Source organism: Carcharhinus amblyrhynchos, chromosome 2, assembly GCF_965287045.1.
Source record: "Carcharhinus amblyrhynchos chromosome 2, sCarAmb.v2.hapA, whole genome shotgun sequence".
Lineage (NCBI taxonomy): Eukaryota > Metazoa > Chordata > Chondrichthyes > Carcharhiniformes > Carcharhinidae > Carcharhinus > Carcharhinus amblyrhynchos.
Window position 1 is genome coordinate 96,681,521 of NC_137325.1, and position 27,369 is coordinate 96,708,889.

The 27,369-nt window shown below is 44.2% G+C and overlaps 1 protein-coding gene and 1 pseudogene across 3 annotated transcripts in view; both read right to left on the reverse strand.

Moving 5' to 3' along the window:
- LOC145356680 (E3 ubiquitin-protein ligase HECW1-like) overlaps positions 1–27,369 on the reverse strand; it is a 434,978-nt gene that overhangs the window by 216,089 nt on the left and 191,520 nt on the right. For all 3 annotated transcript variants that reach the window (XM_080209562.1, XM_080209572.1, XM_080209579.1), the window contains one exon: positions 3,373–3,448. In XM_080209562.1, the coding sequence (XP_080065688.1) occupies positions 3,373–3,448 (76 nt within the window). The remainder of the gene's footprint in view (positions 1–3,372; positions 3,449–27,369) is intronic.
- On the reverse strand, positions 21,927–22,386 carry LOC145356692 (histone deacetylase complex subunit SAP18 pseudogene; annotated as a pseudogene).

A 27,369-nucleotide genomic window follows, 5' to 3' on the forward strand; every position in this document is an offset into this window, starting at 1 on the left:
GAGGCAGTTGTGCTAACCACTATGCCATCGTACAACTAATATCACCACATATTATCATCGAGTATTTTTACACTTGAAACCTTAATTAGTTATGTTAAATACAACAGAGATGGCAGGGCAGGTGATATGTTGCAGCTGTAGGACGTGGGAGCTGATGGACACGGGTGTGATTCAGAGCTATCATATTTGTAGTAAGTGCCCGCAGCTCTCCCTTTACTTCCGCTATCTCTGAACTCCTTAACTCTGTTTCTCTGACTGTAACCTCTTGGTGGAAATCAATTTCCTTCTTCCCAGTATTGATGATTCATTCAGTAACCTTGGTCCCCTGCTCAATAACTCAGTGCTGATCTCCACCTCCTTCTTGTCCCTTAAAATTTGTAACCTCTTTGTGCAAGATTTAGTCAACCCTTCCCAAATGTTCATGCTTTGGCTTGATGCCATTTTCTTAATACACAGATATGAAATACTTTGGGATGTGTTCTATGTTAAAGATGCTATGTAAGTGCAAATTGGCGTTATTGAATGAACTAAAATTAGCTGAATGCCTTTTTTATCTGTAATTAGTTTGTTTAGGTTTAATTATTAGCATCACAAGTAGGCTTACACTAACACTGCAATGAAGTTACTGTGAAAATTCCTGAGTCACCACGCTCCGGCGCCTGTTCGGGTATACTGAGGGAGAGAATTTAGCATGGCCAATGCACATCTTTCGAACTATGGGAGGAAACCAGAGCATCTGGAGGAAACCCACGCAGACACAGGGAGAATGTGCAGACTCCGCACAGACAGTTACCAAATGCCGGATTTAAACCCGGGTCCCTGGCGCTGTGAGGCAGCAATAGTAATCACTGTGCTACCATGCCACCCTGTGATCTAGTTACCGTTCGATTTGATGGTGTTATAGGGGTGGAGAAGCAAAGTTCCAGATGGGAGAATTTCAAGTTCTAGTCGAATACATGAATGTTTGATCAAAATTTAAACTTGGGGCCTGATTTTACCAACAATTTGTACCCATTTTCCAGCGCTAAATTGTGGTAAAGTCGGATGTGGGGTCTTTATCACGATTTGCACCTGAGTCTGAGCAGATCGCCACTTTACCAAGACCCGTGAATGGCGGGGATTTGTTCTGCACCCAAATCGGGCACAATGACAATTTAAATGCATTTGCAGCATTTAAATTGAATTAATGAACTGTCCACCCAACTCTTATCAGCTTTTCCCCTTTACCACTGCGTTTACAAATCTGGAACCGTGCTTTTAGGGACCTGCTGAATAAAAGTCTGAGTCGGGTGCTTCAGCCTCTGAAGAGTGCGATCAGTGTTTCTAAGGGCTCTCTGACTCAGATCAGTGGTGGGGGTGGGGGTGGGGGTGGGTCAGATCATTCTCTGGTTGGAGGGGGGGGGGAGGAGGGGAGTGAGGTCAGATCGCTGTCTGGTTGGGTAGGGGGGGAGGAAGAGGAGGCGGGTCAGATGTATCTCTGGTGGGGATGGAGGCTGATCGCTGTCTGGTGTGGGGGGGGCGGGGGCTGATCGTTGTCTGGTGGTGGGGGGGGGGAGGGCCGATCGTTGTCTGGTGGTGGGGGGGGGGGAGGGCTGATCGTTGTCTGGTGGTGGGGGGGAGGGCCGATCGTTGTCTGGTGGTGGTGGGGGGAGGACTGATCGTTGTCTGGTGGTTGGGGGGGGAGGACTGATCGTTGTCTGGTGGTGGGGGGGGGGAGGGCCGATCGTTGTCTGGTGGTGGGGGGGGGAGGGCTGATCGTTGTCTGGTGGTGGGGGGGGGGAGGGCTGATCATTGTCTGGTGGTGAGGGGGAGGGCCGATCGTTGTCTGGTGGTGGTGGGGGGAGGACTGATCGTTGTCTGGTGGTTGGGGGGGGAGGGCTGATCGTTGTCTGGTGGTGGGGGGGGGAGGGCTGATCGTTGTCTGGTGGTGGGGGGGGAGGGCCGATCGTTGTCTGGTGGTGAGGGGGAGGCAGCAGGTCAGATGTTCTTCAGGAGGGGAGGGGGAATGAGACCATACTATTCTTTGGGAGGAGGGGGGTTTGGGGAGAGGGAGTGAGGCCAGATCGTTGTCTGGGGGGTGGGGGTGGTGGCGGAGGCAGGTCAGATGCATCTCTGGTCGGGGGGAGGAGATGGATCTCTGGAGGGGGAGGGGGGGCAGATGGATCCCCTCCTGAGATACATCTTACGTTCCCCCCCCCCCGAGGCACGTCCTTGCTCCCGCTTTTCACTCCCGGGCCGTTTTCTCCACTTTCTGCAGCTCGGGAGCGATCTGACTCAGGCGCACCTTTTCAAATTTTTTTCTAACTGTGCATGCGCAGTTCAGAGCTCCAATTATTTCAGCCGCGCTAAGCCTCGCCCAAAGCGCGAATGGGACTGGAGATGGCTGAGAGCATATGGGGGTGCCTGAAAGCAGATTTCTAAGTCGGATCTGTACTACGCCCAGAATCAGCACTTGGAATGAAAATGGTAAAATCGGGCCCTTGGTGTGTAATAACAGATGCTTGGAATTTCCATACATTTCTCCTGATCTCCTACCCTAACCATGGTAGGTGGGCTGGAGAAATGACAGAACCAGCCATTTACGCAATTTGGCTGGATGTTTTGCCAAGGCGATCAGGACAACTCTGCAGGAGTTCAATTCACAGGCCAGAGAAAAACCGAGACTGGGTTAACCAACACACTTCCCTTCTGGCGATGTCGTGTTGTAATCCTTTAAAGATCAAGTCTCTTCTCTGGCCACACATTTATTGTTCTTTCACTCTCTACATGAATTTTGCTCATGGATGTCAACTGATACCAGTTCTGAGTGGGTAGCATCTTTCTCGCAATAAATTGTGCAATTTACACAAGAGAACTTGTTCATCTTTCAGGTTGTAAACAGTAATGGAATCAAGTAACAAAGGCTGGAATTTTGCTGTTCCACCCGCCACGGGAATTGGAGCGGGCAAAAGGCAGACCATGGAAAGATCCGTTAACCTCAGGCAGCATTTTATTGTTTCCAGTCGAGGTCGTAAAATCCCACTCTATATTTTTCTTACTGTTTCTGACATGAGTTAAGCCAGAAAACTGGGCTGAGTTCACAATTACTACTAGTTTTTAACTGGCAGAGTGAACATCCTTTTTGTATTTTTTTACATTGAAAGACTGATGACTGAGTACAAGAATATAAGAAAGGATTTCTTATATCACTTCCAACAACTAGGATGGGAGAATTCGTAAAACTAGGCAAGCAGTGTTTCAATGTGTATAATTAATTGTAGCTTATTCTGAGCAATGACTGTGCAGCTCAGTTGAAACAAAAAACTCTACAAAGAGATTCTTCGCTTTGATGTTGAAGATTAGAGGGGGACACACTTTAAAAGACAATCATACCTGACAGCGTAAAACTGATCAGTCTCCGAACCCCCTGACCTTGAACAGCTTCTTCACTGGAAATAGTTTTAAAAACCTGCTCCGTGGGAAAAAAAGTAATAACAATCAATACTGAGGTTCTTTTCAAGGCTCAGAAAGTACCAACAGCTCAAATAAATAGATAGAAACCAGAGGAAAAAATCATTCGCAAACACTCATTAGGAAAGTATCAGCAATGCGTGGTACACTGCATCCTGTCAGACTAAGAGGAAAAGTATCTGCCAATGAGTTACCTCAGTAAAGAAATCGCAAAAGGTGATGAAATTCTTGGTAACAAAGATTACCTGAACAGAAATAACAAACATTGACCAGAATACACAAAGATCTGTTTAGCTGAAAATATGTAGTTTAATCTTTTGAAGGTCATACTTAATTCAATGTTCAGGGATTGTATCAGGTTCAACCAAGTAACTAATTCTATAAGACTCGTGTGTTTATTATGACAGTCCATAATCACTCATAAGGGATTGGGTACCCATGTAGTAGATTTAAACATGAGAAGATATATGTGTGGAAAGAAAGCTTGAAGACACCAGAAGCAGAGCTGTGCGTGCTGTAAAAGAGAGCCAATGCTATGTTTGCCTTCATTGTGAGAGGATTTGAGTACAGGAAGAGAGATGTTTTATTGCAACTGTATAAGGTATTGGTGAGGCCACACCTGGAGTGTTGGGTGCAGTTTTGGTGTCCTTATCTGAAGAAGGATGTTCTTGCTATAGAGGGAGTACAGCAAAGGTTTACCAGGCTGATTCCTGGGATGGCAGGTCTGTCATATGAGGACAACTAAATTGATTAGGATTTTTTTCACTAGATTTTATAAGAGTGAGAGGGGCTCTGATAAAAACTTATAAAATTCTAACAGGGTTAGACAGGGTAGATTCAGAAAGAATGTCTGCAATGGTGGAGGAGTCTAGAACGAGCACTCATAGTTTGAGGATAAGGGGTAAATCTTTTAGAACTGAGATAAGGAGAAATTTCTTCACTCAGAGAGTGGTGAATGTGCAGAGTTCACTACCACAGAAAGTAGTTGAGGCCAAAATGTTGTCTGATTTCGAGAAGAAATTAATTTTAGCTCTTGGGGTAAAGGGATCAAGGGATGTATGAGGGAAAGGAGGAATCAGGATATTAAATTTGATGATCAGCCATGATCATAATGAATGGTACAGCAAACTCGAAGGGCCAACTACTGCTCACTACTGCTTCTAGTTTCTATGTATTCTGCTCACAGACCAGAGTGAAATTAAGACTGGACCACACGACATACTTCCTTTCTGGTGATGACTTGCTGCTAAAGGCATATTGCAAAATCCCTTTTATTTTTAAAGGTACTTTCCTCCCTTCCAACAAAGTATAGCTAGCTATTTACAATACATATTCATATTATCATTACACAAGTGTATAGAACCGATGAATCTATAAGCCTCTAAAGCACAAAGGTAATCTGCTACATTGCCCAGATTTTTAATGGTAAATGTATTTGAAGATTTCTTTAATGTTTCAATGGTCTGTGGAATTGTCATTCTCGGAGGCCGTTCCTGATTACATCTGTTATCTAGGCCTAGGGGCAATTAGACTGTATGTTGATTGAAGAGCTGGAATGGATCTGATTTATCCTTGGCCGCGTCTCACAGTTGAGCCTTTGTGTGTAATGACTTCGTAAAATCTTGGTTCCAAAAAAATCTTTGCCAATTCAACTAGCTTCCATGTACCTTCTGTGGGAACTTGGTTGCAAACCTGTTGTCCCAATTGTAAACTTGGCAATTCTGTACCAGCATTTTTATTGGAAAAAAAAAGCCCTCCCCCCACATCTTCATCTGTCACAGCTTAACCTCTGATTTCAGCTTCACTACCATTTACATCTTTTATTCTCTCTATGGACTGTCATTAGCAGCCTTTCCCCTTGTTTCTGTGGCTATGACTTATCTTTCATTCCCTGCAGTATAAATATCTCCCACTTTCTATGCCTTTTAGCTTTGACAAAGGGTCATCTGGACTCAAAACTTCAGCTTTTTTCTCTCCTTACAGATGCTGCTAGACATATTGAGATTTTCCAGCATTTTCTCCTTTGGTTTTTATTGGGCATATTGCTGATCATCTCTTGCAATTTTGAAAATTGTTCTCCAGTTTCTGAGAATGTAGAATGAGGTAATGTAGAATGTAGAATGCAGATAAATTAGCTAAGCTGGTCTGCCAAACATGAGCTTTGCCATTGATGGAATACTTGCAATAAAAGGTGCTGCTCTCAGATGTAACACTGCAATATAAAGCTCTTGCTTGGCCTGTCTACATGTGAGAAAAGGGATTTCACCATGTGAATAATTTGTTCCACTATGCCCTTCGATTTAGCATAATGAGGAGAAGAGGTAGTATGATTGATATTCCACTTCTCATACATATACTGAAATGGCTTACCAATAAATTGTGGACCTTTATCTGTAATGATCTCTCCAGACACACCAAATAAACTGAAAATAGCACTTAGAGTGTTTGCAACAGTTGTGTTGACATATTGCGCAATTGTCAAAAAGTGGAGAAACAAACAATTGCTATTGATGATGAAATCAGTGCCATGGACCTGAAAGAGGCCGCAGATGATATGGAGAAAGAATGGGTTGATCCTTAGTGACATGGCCACCCACTAAGCATTTACTAACCTAATTAACAACCACTTTTTGCCCTGCATGCATTTTACCTGGGTCAAGAGAGCTCACCACTGCCTGGGGTAACTGCCAAGTAAATCCTGGCAACCTCCCAGCAGGTTCTCAAGGTATATCTCCTAAATGGGTACACCATAATTCACAGTCTGCACCTTTCCCCATTGTGCAATGCCCAAGATGTCACCACTGTAATGGTCAGTACTCCTAGGGCCTGTCTGTGTAGCCCCAGCTTCCCTAAAACAACTCATGTGATTTTGAGAGCACCTCACATGAAGCTGCAGTCCCAGCAATGGCCACCATGAGCTGTGGTGCTGCTGAGGCTTTGAAATTGTTGACCCTCCGACTGGGGGTGTGGGATGCTGTGCTTAGTCGGATGGCAGCCTTGGCAACTTCCTGTCAACTGGCTGCCACCAGCAAAATGCCATTTCCGGATCCTGCCACTCGCCAGCACAGGGTCAGCTCCTTCATTTGACCCTGGCAGTGGGACTTCAGCCTTCACCAGAACTTCAGCCCACAGTGTGGTAAATTACAGAGAATGAGCATCTTAAAGCCAGTGTGAAATGATTATCATTACAAGGGTGTGATTTCAGCAGAATGAACAAGATGATGCAATAGGCTGGATTCTTAGGCCCCAGTAAGACAGCATGGAGTCAGTTGAACATGGCTGCCAGCTGCAGTGCTGCTTTTCCAGCACTATTGGGTCTCCAACACTTTCAAGGAATGGGTAGGTGTCAGGGCTACCTGCCAACAAGTGGGTAGAAAACTAAAGCTGTTTAAAGGCCTATTAAAGAATTTTCCAGCTGGCCTCAGAGATGTAGTACTAGGCTATGGAAAAAAACACTTCTGCCTCTTCTAAGCTGGGGTGGAGAGGGTGGGGGCTCCTATCCCTCCAGCTTTGGGAGCCCACCTGCCACCCTCAATGGGATGGCGCATCCACCCTAACGTCAATGCCCCACACCCAACGGGAATAACCTGCTAACACCAAAATTAAATGGCGGGCTGAATAATACGATGGGTGGGAGGAATGAGTGGTATGGAGCTGACTCACTCCATGCCAACTCGCCCTGTAGTATGTTACAGCCTAACAAGAGCTGAATAGGAACTTCACTCCTCACTAGGGAGGAAGTTATACACTTTGGAGTTGCCGGCCATTCCAGGCCTGCAAGAGAAGGAGGAAGCAGGACCTCCAGAGACAAGTAAGTCCGGGATTTATGGCAGGGATGGTTTGGGCAGTTGAGAACGGGGGACACAATGGCAGAGGGGTGGATTTAAAGTTGTGGATGGATAGGAAGAAAAGGGGGGGAGTTCCTTCTTAGCAGGGCTATACCCACAATCCACAAAGAGCAGTCCCCAAAGATACAGCCCCCTTTCCTTCTCACAAGGAACAATATATAACTTCAAGTTCAATTTTCATTTGTATGTTAAGAAAGGTGGAGCATGATTTCAGATTTATTTAGCTTTTTTGTCAGCTTGCTGCTGGGACCTGTAGCAAAAAGATCAGATTTTCTGGATTTGTTTGTGTACATGCATTTTTAAAGAGGTTTTACAACACTTGAAGTGAAGATATGAGTTACAAAGGGATTAGTCATTAAGTGATTTTTGGAACCAAAGTGGAAAAAACTGCTTTTGCTTAGTAAAATGGGTCCAGTGACATCAGGAAACGCAGAAAGGAAGTTCAGAGTGTGAATGTCAGAAAGGTCTCTGATAGGAAATACTGCAAGGATGCTGGGGACTGACTTTAGGGAACCCATGTGTTTGCTGTCTAGTTGAAGTAATGGTGAGTTTAGAGTGTAGTCTTGGTTGTCTCAGGTAGAGATACCAACTGGGGAAAAAACATCTAATGAATGCTCAGAAATCTGTCAAAAGAAATCTGTTTGTATCTGGGCTGGGCATGCAAAAAGCCTCGAAGTTAACATAGCAGTAAATCGTCACTGGAGTTTTGTGTCTCTAAGGGCATTCTTTGGATAAAAGGAATGATGTGAGTTTAAATAATTTTCTTACATTTGCACGGAGATTTTTCCAACTCTTTGGTCTGACTAATATAGTTCATTTTTTTGGTGGATCAAATTGAGGTATGAATTATACTGTAAATGGTAGAACCCTTAAGAACATTAACATGCAGAGGGATCTGGGTGTGCAGGTCCACAGTTCCCGAAAAGTGGCAATACAGGTGGCCAAGGTGATTAAGAAGGTGGTGGGGGGGTGGCACTCTTCCCATTTTATATGCCCACCCCACCAAAAATATACCTGGTAGGGGCAGGTAAAATACAGAATGCAGGAATAGAGATCTGGGGATGTATGCATAAATCTTTGAAGGTGACATGGCAAGTTGAGAAGGCTATTTAAAAAAAAATTGAAACTTTGCTTCATTAGAAAATTATACTAAAACTATGCTTTGTGAAACACTGGTTTAGTTTCAATGGAGCACTATGTTCAGTTTCAGGCACTACTCTTTAAGAAGGATGTTGAGACCGAGAGAAAATGCAGATCTGAATGACGCAAACTTCCTGAAAGTGGGGTGGATACTATTTCAATAATTTTTAATAAATCATTAATTTTCTGAAGGGAATTGATTGAATACTTGAAGGTGGAAATTTTCCAGGAAAGAGAGTGGAACTAGATGGATAACTCTACCCAGAAGTTACAACAAGGCTCTGTGCTATCTCATTCTATAATTCAGCAATAATTGAAGGACTTTTCACCAGACGTGCTGATACAAGATGTAAATACATGTCTATCACATTGGTATTGTTACCTGAACATTATAGGTGGCTCTTTACCACAAGGTGACACCCTGCCAGGGTTCATTGTTCAAGATAGAGAACATTAACCCAGGAATTCTACAACAATGTATATGCAGGTGTTTGATTTTATAGCAAACGGGCGGTTTTAAGAAGGACAAAAGGGATAAGAATTTTTGTCTCTGAGCCAAATCTGTTGACACGGACATGAGCCAGAGAAGGGAGATTCCCTTCTGCACTCTCAACCATTCATCATCACATCATGCTCACTCATTACACATCACAGATGGAAAGATGTACTAAGACAATAATCCCAATTCTAACGGGTGGCTAGTGAAACGGCATCTGAAAGGGAATTTCAATACCCAAATCTCATTATGATCACAGAGGAAACTGACATAATGAGAAACCCCATCCACTTTGCCAGCCTAGAGTGTTGCATTTCTTTCTGGAAAATTGCACTTTGGAGTGCTGGAGGGAGAAAGTGCTGAACGATGAGTTACAGCAAACCCCCAAGGTCTGTGTGACCTCTCTGGAGGTCTTATGGGAAAGAGTCACGGTGAGGAGGGAATTTTCCCCCCCAGCTGGTGGGGGAATAAATTCAAAAATATCAATTGCACCTGGAGAGAACAATGGAGATAGTCAGCTTCAGGAACATCTGGACCTGGGTGCAATGCACGTTGCATTTTGATTAGCTGGCAAAACGAGCAACTCTGTCAACAACATATAGTAACCATCCTTGGCTTCCCTCTAATCACCCTCAACAATTCTCTCACAGCTACAACATCCCGCACTGCTCTGTCCAAGGTCAAACTTATTCCAGACACACACTCATCTCTACCCAGCACTGGCACTAGTGGCATTCTCTACTCACTCAATATTTTTTTTAAATCGGAAACTCCATTCATGGCGATTTCCTCACTATGCATTCCAGAAATAAGTATTCCATTCAAAACATCCTTATCCAGCTTTCACTTTGATTTCTCTCACTCTCGCCATTTCCACGGCAACTGAAGCTCCACACATCTGTGTTCGTCCTCTTAGACAACACTCACAAACAATTACCCTCTCATTGAAGAATAAGTCATCACTTAGCACCAGGGGGAGGAATAAGACTACCAGTAACATCATGAATCTCTCTTGAACTGCAGCAGAAAGCACTGGAAATCAATTATTCTTCTAGAGCTAATTGAATAAGAGATGTTTAGGTGAAGGCTTTGCTGAATTGGGATACCTTCCTGAATCTTTGAAAACATGCACTAGTTTAAAGTTTATTTATTGGTGTTACAAGTAGGCTTGCATTAACACTACAATGAAGTTACTGTGAAAATCCCCTCTTCATCACACTCTGGCGCCTGTTCGGGTACACCAAGGAGAATTTAGCATGGCCAATGCACCTAACCAGCACCTCTTTCGGACTGTGGGAGGAAACCGGAGCACCCAGAGGAAACCCACGCAGACACGGGGAGAATGTGCAGGCTCTGCAGACAGTGACCCAAGCCAGGAATTGAATCCAGGTTCCTGGTACTGTGAGGCAGCAATGCCAACCACTGTGCCACCGTGTCACCCAGTAACTGTGCCACTACGTCAAGCTGCATTGTGAATCCTGTCATCTGCTATTGTTCAATCCCTCAGTGTTATCCAAACTTTTGTCCTTTTCTTCTTTCCTCTAAGCCCTTCACTGAAGCAGGAGCTCACAGGAAAAAATATACCATGGGCAAAGTGGATCCTCCACTGTGCAGAAACTAGAATCCTGGCTGGGTTACAGGATGTGTTTGTGATGTATGTTGGTGATGAAACACATGGCAGGTACCGGTGGCAGGAAAACCCAAAAGACAACTTGCCAAAGCAGCTCTCCCAAGGAAGATAGAGGTATGGAACTTGTGAGCCCAGCTAGGAGATAACAAAAAAAAGCTTCACACAAGCAGCTAAATCAAGTATTTCATGGCCTCCCAGAGAGCTTTAACAAATATGGAGGAGTTGCTTCCAGTCTGCGTGGCGTCATCTCTCGTGGCATCAGTACTCTGCAATCTCATAACATGAGTCAATGTTCACAATGTTTTGATAGAAGCCGCCCATAGAAATGATTTGGTTTCTTTCTGTTCTTGCAATGGGAGATATGCTCATTTGGAGATCCTCTTATAAATGTAGACAATTAACCAACAAAATTTTCTCAAGTACTGTAATATTCATATATTTTGACAACTAACATTTCCAAGTCCCTCGGAATTGGCACAACCAATCTTACTCAGTTCTTATATTATCGTTCAGCTTATTTTGCAAGTGTTTCAAGAAATATGATAAGTTCATCAACAAAAGTCAAACAAAGCTGAGCTGAAAACAAATTGTCATTTAGCTTATGCTACAACTGATACATTATTGTGTTTTCTGCCCCGTATAATGGTGCACATTTTGTGCTATTTTAAAAACAATGAGATAACTGGTTTAAGATTGATTAAGTACATCTATTAATCACAATGGTATACAGCACTAATAATTGTGACTGTCTAGTGCATGCTTGCACTTAGCTGGTATTACACAGAAATGTAGAGCATGGTTTTTCGTACTGTAGGTGGTAGTTGCTAATGTTACGCCGTTGTTTAAGAAGGGTGGCAGGCAAAAGGCAGGGAATTATAGGCCGGTTAGTTTAACATCTGTTGTAGGTAAAATGTTAGAATCCGTCATCAAGGAGGAAATAGCGAGGCATCTTGAGGGGAATTGCTTGATAGAGCAGAAGCAGCACGGTTTCGTTAAGGGGAAGTCATGTCTGACAAATTTACTGGAGTTCCATGAGGATGTGTCTAGGGCGGTGGATAGAGGAGAGCCGGTGGATGTGGTCTTTCTTGATTTTCAGAAGGCGTTTGACAAGGTACCTCACAAGAGGTTATTGCAGAAGGTCAGGGGACATGGAGTTGGGGGTAGGATGTTAGCGTGGATAGAGGATTGGTTGTCAAATAGGAGGCAGAGAGTGGGGGTCAATGGGTGCTATTCGGATTGGCGGTTGGCGACTAGTGGAGTGCCCCAGGGGTCAGTGCTAGGGCCTCAGCTATTTACCATTTATATAGATGATCTGGAGGAGGGAACCGAGTGTATGGTGTCGAAATTTGCTGATGACACCAAGATTGGTGGAACGGCAAATTGCAAGGAGGGTGTGGAGAGTCTGCAGAAGGATCTAGATAGGCTGGGCAAATGGGCCAGGAACTGGCAAATGGAATTTAATGTTGGCAAGTGCGAGGTGGTCCACTTTGGTAGGAAGAATGGTAGGAAGGACTATTACTTACGTGGCGAAAAACTGCAGCAGGCGACGGTGCAGAGGGACCTTGGGGTCCTTGTGCATGAGTCGCAAAAACCCAGCCTGCAGGTGCAGCAGGTGGTCAGGAAGGCTAATGGGATGCTGGCCTTCATAGCGAGGGGGATTGAATATAAAAATAGGGAGGTCTTGCTGCAGCTGTATAGGGCATTGGTGAGGCCGCAGCTGGAGTACTGTGTGCAGTTTTGGTCGCTGCACTTACGCAAGGATATTTTGGCCTTGGAGGGAGTGCAGAGGAGGTTTACTAGGCTGATTTGAGGGGGTTGAGCTATGAGGAGAGGCTGAATAAACTAGGCTTGTACTCGTTAGAGTTTAGAAGAATGAGGGGAGATCTCATTGAGACGTATAAGATGATGGATAGGATAGAGGTGGAGAGACTCTTCCCGCTCAGAAAGGACAGTAGGACTAGAGGGCACAGCCTCAAGATAAAGGGGGAGCGGTTTAGAACGGAGTTGAGGAGGAACTTCTTCACTCAAAGGGTGGTGAATCTCTGGAATTCTCTGCCCGTTGAAGTGGTGGAGGCTGCCTCGCTAAATATTTTTAAGACGCGGGTTGATGGGTTTTTGATAAGTGAGGGGATTAAGGGTTATGGAGAGAGGGCAGGAATGTGGAACTGAGCCACAACAGATCAGCCATGATCTTATTGAATGGCAGGGCAGGCTCGAAGGGCTAGATGGCCTACTCCTGCTCCTATTTCTTATGTTCTTATGTTCTTAAGCAAAACTTGTAATACTGATGAAATCTGGAATTAGTCCTGCAGTAAATGCTAAAAGCTAATTTAATTAGGTTATTGCACACCTAATGAATATTACAAAGGCCATATTTAAAGATAGCAGTCAAAACATTCAGTTGGCTTGTAGCCCACTGTCTTTCCTTGGGAATGGGAGAAGGTGATGAGTGAAAAGCGGGTATTTGGATCTTCCAACAAACAAAAACAAAATGCTGAAATCATGAATTGCTGAGGAGAGGATACAGCAAGGAACGCGAAGATCAGCTCTCAATTAGTCTTCCCCCACTGACAGTAGCTCAACCTGTGAGTTGAAGTTAACCATATGCAACTATGGGTTGCATCCATTTGTCATTCTTATCTATCTTCACACATTGCTGTTACCCTTCTCCACTCACAGAGGGCTAAGATTAACACATTGTGACCTACAAAATAAATACCTCTGCTGCCAGCAGTATTGCCTCAGGTTTTTAGCTGTAAGGAAATCAAACTCACATTACAGTTATGCTTTGGGAAGAGCTGTTTTTTTTTCCCAATAAAGGATTGACTGTGAAATCCGTTGCCTGATAAAACTTACCAAACATAATCATATGAACATTTGATTCAACACTCTCAGAGCAGACCAGTGTGACAGCCAATGACATCGTAATAATGCAGATATTTATTGACGACACTGCAAAGGGCAGTTTAGTATCAATTGCTGCTCGCGGTGTTTTATTTCCAACAACTGAGAAAAACAATCGTAGCTAAATGAAAGACTTGTGGTGCAGAGCTGAGAGAGTGGTGCACTGACAGAAGGACCACTTGTTGGATGACAGGTAAAGCCAACATTCTGTATGTCTGCTTGGGACAATGTTAATTCTCCATGGCATCCTGTTCAAGATATAGCCTACCAGAGAGTCATTTATCTCACTGTATGCAAATGTGCAGCCATGTTGGCCTACATAACTGACACTCCGACAAGAAAGTAATATAGTCACTCTGAAGCACATTGGAGTGTAAATTCTGGACTGTGAAAATGGGAACAGGGTTATGTAAATGAAAGTTTCTTCTTCTTTAAAGTCTGAGGCAATGTAATCTTCCAATAAAGTTTTATTTACATTTCTTATTGCAGTTGTTTCTGATTGGCCAAAGTTATACTCATCATCATTTGTTTCCTGTGTGAATTTGCTTGGGAATGGCCTGGAGATTAGGATGGACTAGAAATGCTAGCTGTGCCAGCAGCATTCACATCCCATGGAAGTTTTTTCTTAATTGAGTGTATTTGTTTTGTTAACATGCCATGTAAATTCTTAGAGGGAATTGAGAGAGTGGGGAGGCAATAGCCTAGTGGTATTATTGCTAGACTCTTCAGTCAGGAGCCTAGCTACTGTTCTAGGGATCCAGGTTCAAATCCTGCCACAGCTGATGGTGGAATTTGAATTCAATATAAAAAAAATCTGAAATTAAGAATCTACTGATGACCATGAAACCATTGTTGATTGTTGTAAAAACTCATCTGGTTTCCTTACTTTAGGGAAGGAAATCTGCCATCCTTAATTGGTCCAGCCTACATGTAATTTCAGAGCCACAGAAACTCTCAATTGTCCTGAACAAGGGCAGCTAGGGGTAGGCAATAAATGCTGGCCAGCCAGTGACATCCATGTCCCATGAATGAATTAGAAAAAGTCTCTTTTTAATATGAGGGAGGAGGGAATAGGAAGGAATAGTTTTGGTTTGTCATTGCCTCAAGGGAGGTTGTGACAGGATCAGGGTGTCAACAGGCTCTGATGATGGTCTTTCAGGAAAGTGAGTGGAGACTCTTGAGGGTGGTGCAGACCATAAAACTAATTGTTAGTGCACTGGCACAATCAGATGAGGAAAAAATGAAGAGAGAGGTCATTTAGCATTTTCTGCCGTGAATGGATGCCAGAATCTAAAGATTAGATGCTTTGGGGCTGAAACAATTGGATAACATCTGCCAGAGAGGAGGAAAGTTAACTGGATTTCCATGAAGTCAGGAAGACCTATGGAAATCTTTATACAGACCCGATTCTGGGGTTTCCACTCCATTCCAGGTACCACTAATGTTCGTTGGTACTGGAGCACTCCGCATGCCAGACCTGACCAGTTCCATTGCAGGGTTAGGCATCTCCAAGACAGTTTTGTGGAATCAGGCTAGCTTCATGGTTCACATCCCTCAGTGGTGTTCTGAACCATAGTCTGGATAGAGCAACTTTCCAAAAGGTAACTTTGAAAGACCTGACCTATCCACCAACACCACCCCATGTACTCTATGTACGGTATGCTTTGTCTGTATCACATGCAAGAATCAATACGTTTCACTGTATCCCATATCATCGTACAAAATAAATCAAATCAAATTAAAGTGCCTGCTGCTAAAATTTGAATGAACACAAACAGCCACAAAACTGGGCTCTGTAAGTGTCTGTAGTTTTGGCGGCCTGGGTGCCGTTTTAATTCCAAAATGGCATCTGCACTGCGTCTGCACAATTTTGGTGCAGTCTACTCTGGACATCATCTTGGTGCAGGCATTAGCATGGGTGGTAAAAGTGGGCACCAGGTTTAAGCAGAGTGGGCACATTGCAATGTCAGTCAGCATAGAATACTGATCTGAGTGCTGCCAACTTCAATCCCACCATTCCAGCTAATATTGTCTCTTAGATACACATGGCTGAGCATGTGTTTGGCATCGGGGGGGACCCCTCCACCCACCACTTCCACCCCTCCCTCCATCCTTGCCAACAGAGTTAATTAAAGAGATCATCAATTCCTCTTTGGTTAGTTGTGATTGAGTTCGACGGCTCCTGCCTGTGTTAGTAGAAGTGCTGTGAGTTTTCTGCTGCGTTTTTAGTTGAAGTTGGCAATGCTACACATAGACATGGCCTTGCTTCTGATTCTGACTTCAAGGGTTCCGGTCAGGGGACTTGTGCCCAATCATGGGTGCAATACATAGCAACCCCCTAGTCTGCAGCATGATTGAGTAGAGGCAGCACAGAGGAGGACAAGCTGCTGGAGAAGGGAGGAGTTGAGAAGGGCTCTGAGCAGAAGGTCTTATCCCCAGCCCCTCTCCCCCTAGGAGAGAGGAGCCTTTTTTAAGGAATCTTGTCTTATCTCCACCTAAGAGATAAGGAACAGCAGGAGGAATTTCACCAGGGCCATGGAGGTGAGTTTGGAGACAGGGTGGCCAGGTTTCCTGATGTGAACGAAATTATCAGTTTTATTTTAGCATCAGAAAGGTGTGTCCTCAATTGAGAGGGGAGGAGTCTCGTTATACATGACTGTACCTTGCAATTTGTATGTTTAAAAATTTGCTGAGCCCCTAAGGCTAGCCTAATTTGTCGAAATGTTTCTTCTACAGGAGGAATTAAATCATCAATGGAATCCTGGGTGAAGAATAAAGCTATTAGTTGATGCATGGCAGCAGGGGATTAAATAGCTCAACGTGCTAAAGCCTAGTATCATAGATTAAAGTGTTTACGAGCAGAATTAGATTTTCCACTCAGAAAGTAAACATTGTTTCCATCAGCTGGGGTCTCAGTGCACAAACTGAAAATGAGCTTTTGTTTCAAATCAAACTAAACACAGCGTAGACCAGTGCCTGGCAGAAGTTAAAATGGTCAGAGTGACCTGTTCCATTGTGATTTTAAAATGTTGGATTTTAGAGACATATGAGGTGCCTGCCTCAGCCTTTTGGCCAAGATCAAATGTTGTATCGACATGCTGTGCTTGCTTGAAGTCATTAGGTTACATTTTAGCTTCATTTGAAGCAATTTTTAAAAGCGGCATCTTGGCCTTTTGGCTAAGATGCAAATGAGATCAAGCCTTGGAGAAGGAGCTATGCCTACTCTAATCAGCTTGGATCATGTAGATCAAGCCCAAGACAGAAGGTGAGAGCCCTGTCTTGTCAGCTTGGATTGGGAATGTCCCAACTTGCTGAGACTCTGAATTTGACTTGATTTGATTGAATTGGAATAAAAACAACAAAAAATGAGGTGCCTGCCTAAAGCAGAGAGCAGATTCAGGTATTTATGAAATCAGGATCCTGCCCTTTCTATAGGACCCTGACAAACATCTTAACCAGGACATCAGTCAGTAAGGCATCATCACACCAGCCCAGCAGATTGGACATGGTTAAACTCCAATGGGACCTGGTAAAGGCAAATACAAATCCTTTCCTCTTACCACCAGGTGAAGTAGAAATAATTCTCCAAGATGCTCGAGAGAAGTGTGGACCTCTCCCTTCCAGTGCATTCCCACTTCCGAACCCACAGACTGCACCAGGACTCTTGTGCCCCCTTTTAACTGGAGCCCAATGAACAACCTCTAGGTTGTCTAATTTTCCACCACTTCCCTTTGGACTTTCTGGCTGTGAATTTGACCCAAACCCATGTTAACAAAGCCCAACTCTTAAAATTGTCTGGGCTTCCACGGGTGCCCAGGCCAGGCAGGGCAGTTGCTAAGTTGCTTTCCCACCTTGGAGTTAATATTCTCACCTTTGAAATTGATTACTGATCATTCACACTTTAAGCCCAAGTCCTGAGATCCATTTTCACAGGTTCACTATTTTGCGAATATTTACCTTCTTGCTAGAGAACTCTTCGAGAGATTCTTTAAAATTGTCATTTCAAAAAGTAGTGGATCTCTTCTGGCAGTATACACAATGAATCAGAGGATACACCTTATTATAATGATCAAATATTATAAAATACAGTTACCCTTTTGTACCACTGCCGTGGAAAAAATTTGTCTCCAAATCTTTTCCTTATTCTGTCTTTCACTGTTTGTGGTGTTTTAATGTGTTTCCTTCCTTTTCTGTACCTCTCCTGACCTATCTTTTTGGTCTTCCCCATATTCAAATAGCTTGCAGCAATATAGTATTGCAATGTTTGATCCGTCAGTACTCAGTAGAAAGACACTTGGGATATACAAGTAATGGAAGAGCCTTAGAGCAATTAAAGTATGGGATATTGAAGAATGGAGCCCAGGGGCTCGAGGATTGGAAAAGGTCTGTATTTGGCCTCCAAGAGGGACATCTGCCTAGCCTAAAGGCAAAATACTGTAGATGCTTGAAATCTAAACTAAACGCAAGAATATGCTGCAAATATCCGGCAGGTGAAGCAGCAAGGTGGAGAGAGAGAACTGTAGAAAGAACAGAACTGACATGAATTGTTAATTTGGCTTTTCTCTCTCTCTACAGCTGCTGCAGAGCTGTTGAGTATCCCCAACATTTTCTGTTTTTATTTGCTTCCTGGTCCACTGGTTGCTTATTTTCAGACCGTGTGCTTTCGTCTGCATATTTGCTCTTCTTCCCTGCGCCCACCTGCTAAGTTGCCCACCCTGAGTGCCTTTTCGAATACCTAGAGTTTGGCAATCTTCACTCTTTCCCTATCTGCTCCCTAGGTTAGAGTTCTTGTGCTCCACCTGCTTCCCCTTCCTCCTATTCTACGAGCTTTCCACCTCAGTCTTTCCCCAGCCTTTGGTTTTCTCTGCATTAAACCAGCTCCCACAGCTCCTTCTGAGGCTATAACAAAAAGCCAGCTACATCCAATTAGTAAGGGAAGGAAACCTAACAGCCTACTCATGATCCCTTCAGCTCAGTGTGAATAACCCAATAGGAAAAAAACAGTTTGGACCAGCTCTCTTATTTTCCCATTTGTACTATATTTCCTCCTGGAAATTCCAAACTTACCTATATCCAGGCGTGCCCACTCATTTTCCATTGTGTATTTTCCAATCTGTGTTGACTTCCTCACTAATTCAACTGGAGTTCTTTTTCTGGGTCTCCTGCTTTCCTGCCTCATTAATCACTTGCAGTTTTCATTCTGTGCTGAGTTTAATAACTGTGATGTTGCAATTGAGCCCAATATCACAGCTAGGCTAGTGAATAATGTAGAAGGTACAAAGTTTAGATGTCAGCTTTGGCTCAATTGATACTGTGCACTTGTCCCTGAGGTAGAAGATTGTGGGCTCAAGCATAGAACTGTTGAATTCCTACAGTGCCATTTGGCCTATCGATTCTTCACTGACTTTCTAAAAGAGCATCTAACCCAGGCCCACTCCCTGCCCTATTCCCATAACCCTGTGCGTTGACCATGGCTAATCCATCTAACCTTTACATCTTTGGATGCTAAGGGGCAATTTAGCATGGCCAATCCACCTAACCCACACACCTCTGCACATCAAGTGCAAACAAAAATCAAGGCCAATACTCAGTACAGAATATGATGCAAAACACCTGTTTGCATAACTAATAGGGAAGGGGCCAGAAGATTTGGCATGGTTTCCATTCCATGTTTCTGCCTTGCCATGGGACCTTTCAAACCATTGACTTCGCAAATCATTTTTTGAAGTGTAGACACTGTTATACCATTGGAAAGGCCACCAATGCCTCTACTTTCTCAGAAGACTAAGGAAATTTGGCATGTCAGCTACGACCTGCACCAACTTTTACAGATGCACCATAGAAAGCATTCTCTCTGGTTGTATCACAGCTTGGTATAGCTCCTGCTCTGCTGAAGACTGCAAAAAACTACAAAAGATCATGAATGTAGCCAATCCATCACACAAACCGTCCCCATCCGTTGACTCTGTCTACACTTGCCATCGCCTCAGCAAAGCAGCAAGCATAATTTTGGACCCCACGCATTCTCTCTTCCACCTTCTTCCATCTGGAGAAAGATACTTAAGTCTGAGGTCACGTACCAACTGACTTAAGAACAGATTCTTCCCTGCTGCCATCAAACTTTTGAATGGACTTTCCTTGCGTTAGGGTGATCTTTCTCTACATCCTAGCTATGACTGTAACACTACAATCTGCACTTTCTCCTTTCCTTCTCTTTGAATGGTATATTTTTTCTGTATAGTGCACAAGAAACAATACTTTTCACTGTATGCTAATACATGTAACAATAATAAATCAAATCAAATAACAAATTACTTGTCTCAAAGGGTCGTAAATCCGTGTAATTCACTACCCCACAGCATGGTGGATGCCAGGACATTGAGTAAATTTAAGGAAGAGGTGGACAGATTTTTAATTAGTTAGGGTTTGAAGGGTTATGGTGAACAGGCAGGAAAGTGGAGTTGAGGCCGAGATGCCATCAGCCATGATGATATTAAATGGTGGAGCAGGGCCGAGGGGCTGAATTATCTACTCCTACTCCTATTTCTTATGATTCTTGTGCCCAAGAGCACTCTGAGACCAGAAGATGGATCCCTTCCAGAACATTAAATCTGGAAGGTCCACCTGGAGATGTTCCTCCATTCACTGCTGTGGTTTTCTGGGCTCTAGGGATTGTCATGGCCGCTATCCTGAACTCTGGAGGCAGCCCCAGGCATTGCTCAGCTGAATCAGAACATCTGCACACCTCATTGATCCAAAGGTGTTCTGTACCGGTGTGTTTTCCTGCTGGCGCTGCGGAGAATCGGGTGTGGGTGGCCAGGCCTTTATCTGTATCCCATTAGCAGAATGCAAATGAGGTTCACGTCCGCCTCCAGCATATTTCCCAATCTGCCACGGCAGGCACCAGCTGAAGATCCGCGGGAAACTCACATCACCATAAAACTGACTTTCCAGCTTCCCTCAGAATTCCCTGAGAGTTTTGCGGTTGGTAATAGTCCCACTTTCCTGTCTGCCCCCAATAATCCTTGACTCCCTTGCTGATATAAATCACACCAAATTCCAGACATCTGCTCACCGACCCATATCTCAACTCAAATGTTATATTCAGAAACCTCCAAATGTCTCACTGGCCTCAGGCCTCAATTCACACACCTCCTCCACTCACACTCCCAGCTTGCTCTCCCCTTCCCACTTGCGCATCCCCCCCCAACTGGTTGACCCATATGGTGCAACACCAAATCTCTGCCTCTTCCTGTCCATTCTTCCATATGTTCCACCTCACCTCTCAAAACATCCATGGAAGACTATTCTAACGGCACTTCCTGCCAGCTTCTATCTACTATATGCAGTGTTCCACCTTCCTATGTGCTTAAAAGAAATTGTGAAAAATATACAGAGTTCATCAATAAAGACGCAAATGTAAGTACCACACAGACATTGGACCAGGAGAAGACATCCTCAGAAAGGGTGGAACAGGAACAGTGGGAAAGACAGTCAGGAGAAAAGTAAGTATTTGAGAGACAGAAAGAGAGAAAAAAAACACAACAGAAGGTGAAGGAAACAGTGAGCTAGTCCAGGGAAGAGAGATGAATTGCTTAATGATGCTGTACTGGTATAACACTCCTGACATAAAATAGCATATACTCTGACTCACTGGGAGTAACAACATGGAGGATTTAGCATGTTTATGTGCATCCACAATCTGCCACTACAAACATTTTCCCACTGTTGACAACTGAGTACAAGTTGTACAAACGTTTAACGTGTTTGACTCATCCTGAGGATTTGATAATTGCTGTAGTTACTGTGTCTATTTCCACAGCTACAATATATAAATAAGCAATTAGCCCATGTAATTTTTAACACATCCAGATTGCATTAACGTTCCTAGACAAATTCTCCACTTACATTTTCAAAATGAAAGCAATTCCACGAAAGTACAGTTTTAATAAAATGTTCCAAACAAGCTAATCAAAAAATATAGAGGTAGAATGCAAAATGCTACTCAAAATCTGCAGTGCTAAAATTAATTCTCAAAAATGCACCATGCTTAGGAAGAAAATAATAATGAATGTGTCAGCTTTCTTGGTCAGACAGGAGCAAGACCAGACTGCGCGATGGCACAGTGATTAGCACTGCTGCCTCAAATTGTCAGGGACCTGGGCTCAATTCCAGACTTGGGTCACTGTCTGTGTGGAGTTTGCACATTCTCCCCATGTCTGCGTGGGTTTCCTCCGGGTGCTCCGGTTTCCTCCCACAGTCTAAAGGTGTTCTGGTTGATTGACCACGCTAAATTTACCCCAGCATGAGAGGGGGAAACATGTGGGGTTATGGGAATTGGGCCTGGGTGGGATTGTGGTCAGTGTAGAATTAATGGACCAAATGGCCTCCTTCTGCACTTTAGGGATCTATGACTCTAATCAGCTCTGCTATGAAACGGGTGCTTAGGGGAAAAACATTAGTATGGTTGCATGTGGCCAGGAGGGGGTGGGTGCTCTATTAGGCGGTGTTACTGCAATGTCCAGGTAGTCCCCAGTTTGAAATTTGTGTGATTGTAATGTCATTGAGTCATCTGGTCCCTCCCTTCCTGAAACAATGGTACCAATTTCTTTCACTCTGGAACCAGTGGTTGTTTAGGATCTGGATACACAATTGCAAAGCTGAAGTGTGTTCCCTTCTTCCTGGCCTCTAGATAGATTTTACTAAATGTGTTGACACCTTCAGTGTAGCATCCATCCAAGTGTAGATTTGTAGCTCACCAGATGGGACATTTCCTTTAGCAAAATCATCAATTCTGTGATATCTTCTTTGTTAGCTGTGAACACTCTCAATAGGAGATAGCAGCTCTTGTCTCAATCCACCAGCTTTTCTGGTTCTTTCCTAATCTCCTCCTGAGAGACTCTGAACTCCTTGGTCATGTTCCCTCCCCTCTGCTCTACCTCATGTAAAACTGCTGTGAATGGCAACTCAAGTAAATGACACAGTGGCCATTTAACACAACTAGATTCAACTGGATAGCACCCAAGATCAGACACATGGAATGTAATTCCCTATTAACCCACTGTTCAGAATAATGTAGATAGCATGCAAACTTGGTGCTGCCTTTTACTGTAAATTGTGCGGTATAGTCCAGTATTGAATATATTGTTGAATGGCTGCACAACTCAGGAGGGGCCCAAAGAACAAATGACAATAGCACTTAAAGCTAAGCTGCACCTCTCAAAGACAAGGTGAACTTTGGCTGGAGTAAGAGTTGGAATTAGAAGAGGAGTTGAAAGCAGGGACCGTGCACCAAGGTTTTTGGACACCATAGCAGAAGTTTTGGTGCCTGAGGTGCACAGGAGGAAAGAGATTCCCTTCCCTCAGGGGCCAGAAAGACACACCCGACACTCCCCCTCCAGACAATACTTAGGCTCGTGTAGCAGATAGCCTTTGCTGTCAATGCAAGCAGTCAAACCATCAAGACTTGGACATAGTACTGGAAGAAACTTAATGACTTTTAATGAGGGGCCAAGTCAACTGTACCACAAGCCACACACATTGCTTCAATCCCCACAGCTCCTTCACTCACCCACCAACAATCTCTAGTAACCACAACTCAAACCTCACATTCATAACTTCACCTCGCCCTCACACACTTAGCACTGCTGTGAACCCGCACTCTCACATCTTAACAGCTTGCACACAATGCCAGCTATTCAACTGTGGCAGGCAGATCATCAAACACACTCTACCATACTAACAGACACTGTTCAGTCTTTCTCTCATACTGGATAAGGAAAGGTGCCCAGCCAAAAGCAACTACTCATCCATATCGAGGAGATGGTCCCGGCCATCATTGGAGCAGCCATTATGAGCTAAACCCTTCTCAAACTGCCTTCACGAATCCAATTTCTCCCTCATCATGCAATATGTCTTGATTTACAATCTGCAAACATCTTGCTTTCATTCATTTCACCCCGCCTGTCCCCCACCCTAACCCTTGTGCTTTCAGAAACCTGTTCCCCTGCCTGGTCAGGCATAGGGGCAGGAGGCTGAACTCCATGAAGAAGCAAGATACTGATGAAGAAGAAACATTTAATCTGACATTTCCAGCCACCAGCTCTGATTCTGGGACTGTTTGACCTCAGTGAGTGGCTATGAGATGTGATCAGCAGGCAGTGAGTTGCTAGTTGTGATGTGTTTTCTTTTATTCATTCGTGGGACATGGATGTCGCTGGCTGGCCAGCATTTATTGCCCATCCCGAGCTGCCCTTGGAGGGCAGTTGAGAGTCAACCACATTACTGTGGCTCTGGAGTCACATGTAGGCCAGACCAGGTAAGGATGGCAGACTTCCACCCCTAAAGGGCATTAGTGAACCAGATAAGCTTTATCTGACGATCAATAATGGTTTCATGATCATCAGTAGATTCCTAGTTCCCGATTTTTTTTATTGAAATCAAATTCATCTGCCTTGCTGGGATTCAAACCTGAGTTCCCAGAACATTAGCTGATTTCTGGATTAATAGCCCAGTGATAATACCACTAGGCCATTGCCTCTACCCGTGTTACAACCAGTCCACAGAGGAAAGGATAGCTTTAATATCAGCTTCTGGGAGGGTGAGGTGTCACATCAGTTCTGCTACATGGGGCTCAGACTGGAAACCTGATGGGACAGGTAGAGAAAAATGCTGATGGGTGTGCAGACAGAAATGCCCGATGCATTGGCAGGCCTGCCAAGAAGTCTAATATCCCTGTCAAAGAGCACAATCCAGCAGCAACTTGACACAGAACTTTGTGCAGAGTGTGGGGCACATCCTTGACAGCCTGGGAATGATGACAAACTCTATGAGGACATTTGCAGACACAAACATGAAGCAGCATTTGATGACTGATGTCTCGATTCCATTACAGAAGCAGCAGTGGCCATGTGTAATAGCTGGCCCCTTTGAGAGGCGTACATCAGGAAGGTGACCTGATAGTCCAATGGAGAATAAACATGGGGATCTCAGTCCAAAAGAAAAAATGCTGGAAAATCTCAGCAGGTCTGGCAACATCTGTAAGGAAAGAACATAAGAACATAAGAAATAGGAGCAGGAGTAGGCCAACTAGCCCTTCGAGCCTGCCCCACCATTCAATAAGATCATGGCTGATCTGTCGTGGCTCAGTTCCACATTCCCGCCCTCTCCCCATAACCCTTAATCCCCTCTCTTATCAAAAACCCATCAACCCGCGTCTTAAAAATATTTAGCGAGGTAGCCTCCACCACTTCAACGGGCAGAGAATCCCAGAGATTCACCACCCTTTGAGTGAAGAAGTTCCTCCTCAACTCCGTTCTAAACCGCCCCCCCTTTATCTTGAGGCTGTGCCCCCTAGTTCTATTATCCTTTCTGAGCGGGAAGAGTCTCTCCACCTCTATCCTATCCATCCCATTCATCATCTTATACATCTCAATGAGATCTCCCCTCATTCTTCTAAACTCTAACGAGTACAAGCCTAATTTATTCAGCCTCTCCTCATAGCTCAACCCCCTCAACTCCGGCATCAGTCAAGTGGACCACCTCGCACTTGCCAACATTAAATTCCATTTGCCATTTCCTGGCCCATTCGCCCAGCCTATCTAGATCCTTCTGTAGACTCTCACCACCCTCCGCACAATTTGCCTTTCCACCAATTTTGGTGTCATCAGCAAATTTCGACACCCTACACTCGGTTCCCTCCTCCAGATCATCTATATAAATGGTAAATAGCTGAGGCCCCAGCACCGACCCCTGGGGCACTCCACTAGTCACCATCCGCCAATCTGAATAGCACCCATTGACCCCCACTCTCTGCCTCCTATTTGACAACCAGTTCTCTATCCACACTAACACCCTACCCCCAACTCCATGCCCCCTGACCTTCTGCAATAATCTCTTGTGAGGTACCTTGTCAAACGCCTTCTGAAAATCAAGAAAGACCACATGCACCGGCTCTCCTCTATCCACCGCCCTAGACACATCCTCATAGAACTCCAGTAAATTTGTCAGACACGACTTCCCTTTAACGAAACCGTGCTGCGTCTGCTCTATCAAGCAGTTCCCCTCAAGATGCCTCACTATTTCCTCCTTGATGACGGATTCTAACATTTTACCTACAACAGACGTTAAACTAACAGGCCTATAATTCCCCGCCTTTTGCCTGGCACCCTTCTTAAACAACGGCGTAACATTAACCGTTTTCCAATCTTCCGGCACTTCCCCGGAATCCAGCGACGTCTGCAAAATAACCACCAAGGCATCCACTATCACCTCCGCCATTTCTTTCAGGACCCTCGGATGCATTCCATCCGGTCCTGGGGACTTGTCCACAATCAGCCCCTCCAGTCTGTCGAGCACCACCTCTCTAGTAACAGTAATGTCATCGAGACCCTCCAGTCCTACCACCTTTCCATCTCTAACATCCGGCAAATTATTCACGTAAGAAAAGAGCTGACGTTGAACCCAGATAACCCTTTGTCAAAGCTAAAAGGCATAGAAAGTGGGAGATATTTATACTGTTGAGTGAGGGAATGAAAGATGAGTCATAGCCACAAAAACACGGGGAAAGATTCCAGCATTTGCATTAATTTGCTTTTATATGGGGATCACCTTGTTGTGGTCAGCTGAGAGGTGAGAAAAGGGACGGATTATCTTACATCTCTCTCCAACTGTAACAAGCCCAAAGGCCTATGCCTGGGAATGCTTGAGGACAAAGGCCAGCAGGTACTGAAGGAGTGCACAAGGATAATTATGTAATGGTTGGGTTGGACCAAGTTGTTAAGTAATTGCTGTTTTGTGCGATTTTTTTATATCAAAATTGTGGGCTTTTGCAGCAGAGTAGACCCAAGAGCTGAAAATGTTAATGTTGTGAAAGTACTTTGCACATTTAGCTGCTGGAAAATATTCCACTACAGCTCATTATACTAAGTGGTGGTCACCCATTCTTGCAATTACTACACCCTGCAAAGTCTTCATGCTGCAAGAGAAACTCAACTGAGGTCACGATATCTCTGCTGTTGCAATGCAGGTTCAGACTGCTGTCATCATGATTGACGAAATCAGTGTTCATTTTACCTGCAAGATTATATTTCTTCACCACACAAGCTCAACTGCAAGATCAACCGAAAAGTCAGAAACATCCAACCTTCTTTGTCTTCAGTGGACCAAGAGAAAATCTTTTAGGTCTGCAATGTTTCAACGACCATCTTGAGGAGTAATTAGAAGCAACCTTTTTGACTCTTTACAATAACCATCTTTAGAAGTCGCCTTTTTAGCGTCAGTGTGTCCAGTATGTGTGAGAGTAGTGGGTGTTGTTGTGGTGACATTTCAGGTATTGTGAGAAATAGATGCCTCCCTGTTATTTTGATTTAAACTTACAAAAAAGCCTGCTTTGAGTCTGTTCTTTACAGTTGCAGCACTCACGGGGTTAAAACACTCCTCCTCAACAGTACATCTTGTTGTGGTCAGCTGACAGGTGAGAAAAGGGACTGGTTATTTTACATCTCTCTCCATCTGTAACAAACCCAAAGGCCTAGGCCTAGGGCTGCTTGAGAATAAAGACCGGCAAGTACTGAGGGAGTGCACCAGAATAATTATGCAATAGATGGATTGGACCAAGTTGTTAAGTAATTGTTATTTTGTGTGTTTTTTTATATCAAAATTGCAACCAAGGGAGTGCTGGGATGATCTGTAGTTGAGGAATGGTAAGGTGAGGCCTATTCAAAAATGGAGATCCGAGGTTTTATTCAAAGGAATTGGGGCTAAACACACACTCAGGGGGGTGCTCACCTGGAAAATGAATGTGCCTGCCGTCTCCTACGTTCCTCTTCCTCTTCCCGAGGTGCTCTCCAAATCCATGCTAGACAGGGCTGTACCTTCATGATGGCCAATTTGTAGAGGAT